The sequence below is a fragment of the Oryza glaberrima genome, chromosome 10 (assembly GCF_000147395.1).
Source record: "Oryza glaberrima chromosome 10, OglaRS2, whole genome shotgun sequence".
Lineage (NCBI taxonomy): Eukaryota > Viridiplantae > Streptophyta > Magnoliopsida > Poales > Poaceae > Oryza > Oryza glaberrima.
Window position 1 is genome coordinate 981,282 of NC_068335.1, and position 6,826 is coordinate 988,107.

General features: G+C 44.4%; 1 protein-coding gene across 1 annotated transcript; it reads left to right on the forward strand.

Moving 5' to 3' along the window:
* Positions 1-5,272: 5,272 nt before the first annotated feature.
* LOC127752931 (probable NAD(P)H-dependent oxidoreductase 2) lies at positions 5,273-6,826 on the forward strand. The gene is made up of 2 exons (XM_052278383.1): positions 5,273-6,016; positions 6,267-6,826. The coding sequence occupies exons 1-2, from the start codon at positions 5,273-5,275 to the stop codon at positions 6,486-6,488; spliced, it is 966 nt and encodes a 321-aa protein (XP_052134343.1). The 3' UTR covers positions 6,489-6,826.

Sequence of the window (6,826 nt, forward strand, 5' to 3'; positions counted from 1 at the left end):
ATTATCTTATAATATTGTACGATTTAATTTAGTCTATGACTAAATACAATACACGGCTAAAATCCCTTGTAATTAAATCCGAATTTCTACCGTGAATTGATTACTTATAGAGATTACCCAAAAATAATCTATAATAATCTATAAGAATTCATCTAATTGTTTAGTTATTAATTACATCTAAATTACTACCGCGAATTGATTTCTTATAGAAATTACCAAGAATAATCTATAATATATATTAAATTTTGCAATTCTACGACTATAATTAATCTATAATTAAATTCTAATTATTTTAAATTTTCTAAACTATTAACCTCCCTATTCTATTTCCCCTTTTTTTTTTCTTTTCTTTCTTTTTCTCTTTTCTTTTCCTTCCTTTTCTCTTTTCTCTCCCTCTCTTTCTTTTCTTTTTCCTTCTCCCCCCGGCTTCTCCCTTCCTCTCTCTCTCTCTCTCTCGGCTCATGCTACCCGGGGCGGCGACGGCGACCGAGCAAGGGGAGGAGGCGGCGGCTTACCGACGGCGGCGGCGGCGACGGCGGCGCGACGGCGGCGCACGGCGCGGCGGCACGAAGGCGGCGGTGCGGCGGCGCGAGGGCGGCGCGACGACGGCGCACGGCGCGGCGGCACGAAGGCGGCGGTGCCGCGGCGCGAGGGCGGCGGCGCGGCGGCACGAAGGCTGTGGCATGGTGGAGAGGGAAGAGGGAAGGAAGAGGGAGATGGAGTGGGGGAAATGGAGAGGGGGGTGGAGTTTTTATAGGGAAGAGGGGGGGAAGAAAGAGAGGGGGAAGGGGTGACGCGACGGCGGCGCGGCGGCGCGGGGCGCGAGGCGGCGATGGGACGCGCGTGGCGACGGGACGTCGACGGCGATGGCGACAGCGGCGGCGTGCGGCTCGGGCCGGGACGCGACGGGCGGCGACGCGACGGCAGCGCGGCGCGATGGTGACGAGGCGAGGCGACGGGCAAGCGGCGATGCGACGGGCGGCGACGCGGCGGGCGGCGACGCGACGGCGGCGCACGGGGCGCGAGGCGGCGAGGCGGTGGCGGCGGCGCGGGGCTCGGAGCGACGACGGCGACGGCGACGGCGACAATAGGACGGCGCGGCGCGGCGACAAGACGGCGGGCGGCGCGGGGCTCGTGGCGGCCAGGCGCGTGCGGCAGAAGAGAGGCTAGGCTAGGGGACCCCGTCGAGCACCTAGAGTGCAATGAACAGTGTCTTTTTCCTATTTCTCTCATTTTAGTCTATTTTTTATATAAATTTGGTTCCACAATTTCTAATTTTTGCATATATGAATTTTTCTCAATGTTTGTGTTATCTCAACTAATGAATTCATCCTAGATTAATATTACTCATATTTTATTTATATAATTTATTTGAATTTTTAATTAGGGTTAATTCTTATTCCATCGCATTTAAATTTAATTGATACAAATATGGTCGCGATAATATTTTATTTATTTCTATCCACACCTAATCTTTATTTTAAATTATATTTATTTTACCAATTTACTTCTAGGGTTTATTCCTAATTAACTATTCTTTACTCATGATTAATGAACTTCGAAATCAAATCCAAATAAAATAGGCGAATAAGATCGGCATGATGCAATTAATTTAAAAGTTTTTTTGAAAATCCATATTTTTAGAGTTTTGTTTTTATTGGTCAAATTTTCAGGGTGTTACACCCAAGAAGAGGGAGGGAAGGAAGAGAGGGAGGGGGAATGAGAAGTGGACTTCGACGGGGGGCGGAGGGAATGGGACCCGACTGGTCCATTGCCCCTGTGGGATTCTGCCACCCCCTCATGGACAACATGTTGGTGGTTTCGTGGATGAATAACATCTTGGTTAACTCCCCAGTGTGGTGCTATCATGGAAATTATTTCTAGGTTGTCCGAGGGAAAGTAATTTAGTATTTATCTATTTATTCGCAAGATAGTACTAATAGATTTTATCAATTTCTTCAAAAAGTACTAAGGGGCTATTTGGTTGGATGCGTAAAGTTACCAAACCAAACCAATACTTGATCTAGAAAGATTTTCATCGTCTGTTAGAATAAGATGGCTTTGGATGCGTTGGCAAGACCCTTCAAGGCCTTGGGACAAAATGGACCTGCCCTGCAATGAAAAAGACAACCAACTGTTCCAAGCCTGTACCAAAATCCAGCTTGGGAATGGGAGGAAAATAATCTTTTGGAAAGACATTGCCCCAAATCTCTTTAGCCTGGCAAAGAGAAAGAACATGACTGTTTATGTTGAAATCACTGAGAATGCTTGGCTCCACTACTCTCTTAGACAGATTACACATGTTGACAGTATTCACGAGCTTGTTCATCTAAGAGGAATGCTAAGCCAGATCGTGCTGGATGAAAACGAGGATGATAAAAATTGCTGGACAAGAAACAACACTGGAGAATATACAACCCAAAGTGCATATTGCTTTCAGTTCTTAGGATCATAGCAGGCGCCTGTTTTCCTCATCAGCTGGAAGGCAAAAGCTCTGCCAAAGCAAAGATTCTTAGGATGGTTAATTTTACATCACAAAACCTTGATGGCCGAAAACTTGCTAATTAGGCACTGGGAATGTGATTGGATATGCCCCTTATATAGGGGTGCCTTTGAGGATACCGATCATCTATTCAGACAATGTGATTTCACCCCATAGACTTGGAATTTAGTGACATCAGCAAGAGGAATCACTATCAACCAAAATCACTCCAATATGGATGGCAAGCATAGCTTCTTTGGGGAGCAGGCTGGAGGTTAAGGAGAAAATTGGAACTTTATTAAAAATGTGGTGGCACGTTTGGTTGCAGAGAAACCGGAAAATATTCCAAGGGAAGGAACCAAACGTGCCGCAAACGGCACATCTGATTTTTGAGGAGCTACAGGAGTGTGAATTTGCTTTTCAGCCACCTTAATTTGTAGTTCCAATGTATGATCTATCCTTGAGATGCGTCATATTATCTTTATGTAATCAACATCTTGTAAACACTTCAGTTATCCTTCTAATATATTCGGCAATACTCTTACTGCTTAAAATTCAAAAAAAAAAAACTCAGGCACACCACACTTTCTTAGTAATAAGTCTTTAATTTGGTTGATGTCATATATACCTGCAACTCATCATATAATCTCACATGTCAAAGATATAATTTCTTGGCTACTTGTCTAAGATGTGACCAGCATTTTGTTCGCCGTACTTATGGCAAGTTACATTTTCCCCTAGTGCTGGTACTCAACTGATCAACTTACGCTGGTCCAGCTAGAAGAACAAATCAATCCAAATTAATCTCTCAGGCGTGCATGTTGTAAGACTTTGGTAGCATAGTAGTATACCTTCATTGCCTGTTGCATTTGTGCTCTTTCTGCGACGGTGCATGCATACAGCACAACTTTTATAAAAGACGTACAGACCTAGCTCGTGGTCATATCCTGTGTGTCCAGCTCCAGCACACAGTCAGCACATTGGAATGGGCAGCATCCCTGACATGCATGCCGATGTGCAGCAGGCATGGGCACGGCACCATTCCCGTACACGTTCTGCGATCAATGTATGGACCATACATGTATATTAATTGCTGTATACCTATCCACTTATTTAAAACTCGTCGACACGTTCACGAAAAATGGTTACTCCCCTGGTATACATATATAGGTCCATAGATGATACATTACAAATTTAATTAGCTACCTAGAAATTTATTTAGGATGCTAAATTTAAGATGGTAAATTTAGTTTAAATGTACACGACTCTTGATCTATTTTTGTTGGATTTCACTCCACCCGTGGTTGGGAACTACTAATTAATTCCCTGGGTCTATAATGATTTTGGATGCATTCCCGACGAGCTAATTTCATTTCACTATTTTTGTTGTGATTTTAGATACATGTTTGAAATTTTGGGTTTATTTTTAAACCACCTATCACCTTCGTTTGTAGTCATTTATCATTCAATTAGTGAAGCATAAACTCATTCAATATTCTGATATTAATCAAAATTAATATTTATTTAATTCCCTTTAGAAAGGAAGCATTTTTCATTTTAGGAAAATTCTTATTTTTTTCAATTTCTAGCTGCTCAAGGTATTCGTTATTTCGGTACAACTGTTGGAGCAGAATAACAATAGATTCGTGTACAGGGAGCTTGCACGTTCGAAAAAAACAAATAGCCATGACTGTTGGAACCATCCACATCTTAGGTCATCTTAGGTATGCAGTGGCGGAGCTAGGGCCCGGCCAGAGCGGGCAAGTGTCCGGGCTCAGCCACTATGCAGCAGTTTATCAGTACTTAGTTATAGTGTTTAGTCACCAGCTAATCAGCATACAATTTATAGGTAATGCCCTCCTGCACGTGAATCTTCTTGTTGATTACCATGCTTAACTAAATGCCTATTACTTTCAAGATAATTAATTCAATTTCACACCATCATAACTGTGATCTAAAGGCAAAATTATATAACTTTCTGGTATCAGTCTTTTTTTCTTTTCAATAAGATAGTACAAACTTCATAGTCTAACCTATATAAGCATCGTCTCATTGATATATTCTCTCCTAAATTAGATCTCGTTGACCGTCAGTTTTACATACGTATCTGATAAAAGGTATACATATTTAAATTGATTTATGTATATTTGTTTTTCGCTGTTAGACTTGCCTAGGCTCAAAAGTATTCCTGCATCCGCCACTACTGTAGGTATATATGGGTGGAGTCGCCAGACCCCAGCTCACTAGCCGATGGCGAGGATCGTTGCCATCCCGGTTGGTGCGATTGTGGAAATTTCTAGGTTGTCAGAGGAAAATCGAATCATCATTTTTATATTTCTTAATAAGATACTAAAAGATTTATATATTTCTTGATAAGACAATAACATATCTCGTCTTGGTCACAGCCTTGTGTACAAATCACTTTGCACGTGACATAGCTTTGGGCATTACATGTACAGTTTGTAATTAATTATTTTGCAAGATTTGCATGACTAGTAAACTAATAATAATAGTACAATGTAAATCAGAAAAACTGAATTATTGTTGATAATTCAACGTGATCAACTACTCAGCTACGAAAAATCAAGCCGATCGAATTTTCTCTTGCATTATTTCTCCTTAATTATTGTCTCTTGCGTTCGATCATTGTCTGCATTAGGGGCATGCATTGAACAGATTCGATCATTGTGTTGTCTGCATTGCGGCATGCGTTGAACAAAATCCATTTTTTCTTTATATATAGCCACACACGTCCTTGTCATGTCCACTACACTACACTGCAATACGGCAATGGCAATGGCGACCATCCCGGAGGTGCCGGCGAGCGCGCTGCTCCCGACCATGCCGCGCATCGGCATGGGCACGGCGGCGTTCCCCTTCACCTCCTCGGAAACCACGGCGGCGCTGCTCCGCGCCATCGAGCTCGGCTACCGCCACTTCGACACGGCGAGGCTGTACGCGACGGAGGGCTGCGTCGGCGAGGCCGTCGCGGAGGCCGTCCGGCGCGGCCTCGTCGCCTCCCGCGCCGACGTGTTCGTCACCTCCAAGCTCTGGTGCAGCGACCTGCACGCCGGCCGCGTCGTGCCGGCGGCGAGGGAGACGCTCCGCAACCTCGGGATGGACTACGTCGACCTGCTCCTCGTCCACTGGCCGGCGACCGTGGCGCCGGGCAGCTACGACTTCCCGTTCCCCAAGGAGGAGATGGCGCCGGCGTTCGACATGGAGGGCGTGTGGCGCGGCATGGAGGAGTGCCACCGGCTGGGCCTCGCGCGCGCCATCGGCGTCAGTAACTTCTCCGCCAAGAAGCTGGAGCAGCTGCTGTCGTTCGCCGTGGTTCGGCCGGCGGCGAACCAGGTGGAGATGAACCCGATGTGGCAGCAGAGGACGCTGCGGGAGGTGTGCCGGCGAGAGGGGGTGCAGCTGTGCGGGTACTCGCCGCTGGGGGCGAAGGGCACGCCGTGGGGCAGCGCCGCGGTGATGGACTCCGGCGTCCTGCACGACATCGCCCAAACCAAGGGCAAGACGCTTGCTCAGGTTGGTTCCACTTGAAACATCCACTTTTTTCTTCTCACGTATGAAACATTATTTCAAAACGTCAAACACATATATGTTTTATTAGAATATTATATTATGAAATTTTGTTAAGAGGATTTAATATTAACGGTGCAATCAGATCTTCAATCAGATAAATAATTTAGAAAACAGTTGTTCACAGAATTTAAGGTAAGAGATTAAATGGGCATACCATGTTAATTGAGACTTGAATATTTAATTTGTGGTGCAGATTTGTTTGAGGTGGATGTACGAGCAGGGTGATGTTTTGTTAGTGAAGACATACAATGAAAATAGGATGAAGGAGAATCTTGATATTTTCGACTGGGAGCTCACTGAGGAAGAGAGAGACAAAATCAGCAAACTCCCCCAGCAGAGGGGTCTGACTGGAATGCAGTTCGTCTGTGACAATGGGCCTTACAAGTGCGTCGAAGATTTGTGGGATGGTGCTTAACATGTCGCAGGCTGGCCCTATGCACCAATAATCTGGATGGATCATGCTTGCTGGGGATCTAGCAAAATAATTTGTAATTCAATTTTAATCTTCTGTCTTCTCGCAAAATAATTGTGTGAAATGGAGCGCCAGATGTGCTCAATTGTTATCTTTCTTCTATTCGTAATCGATAAATATGGTATTTTCCAAAATAATATTGAAATTTCGAGATCTTGATACCGAACATGAATACTTTTTTATCTAGCATTTCTTAAAAAGTCATCAATAGATATCATCTTGGTCACAGCCTAGGATGGTCGTTTCAGGTTGATGTATGAGTATTGCTGCAACGATTTTAC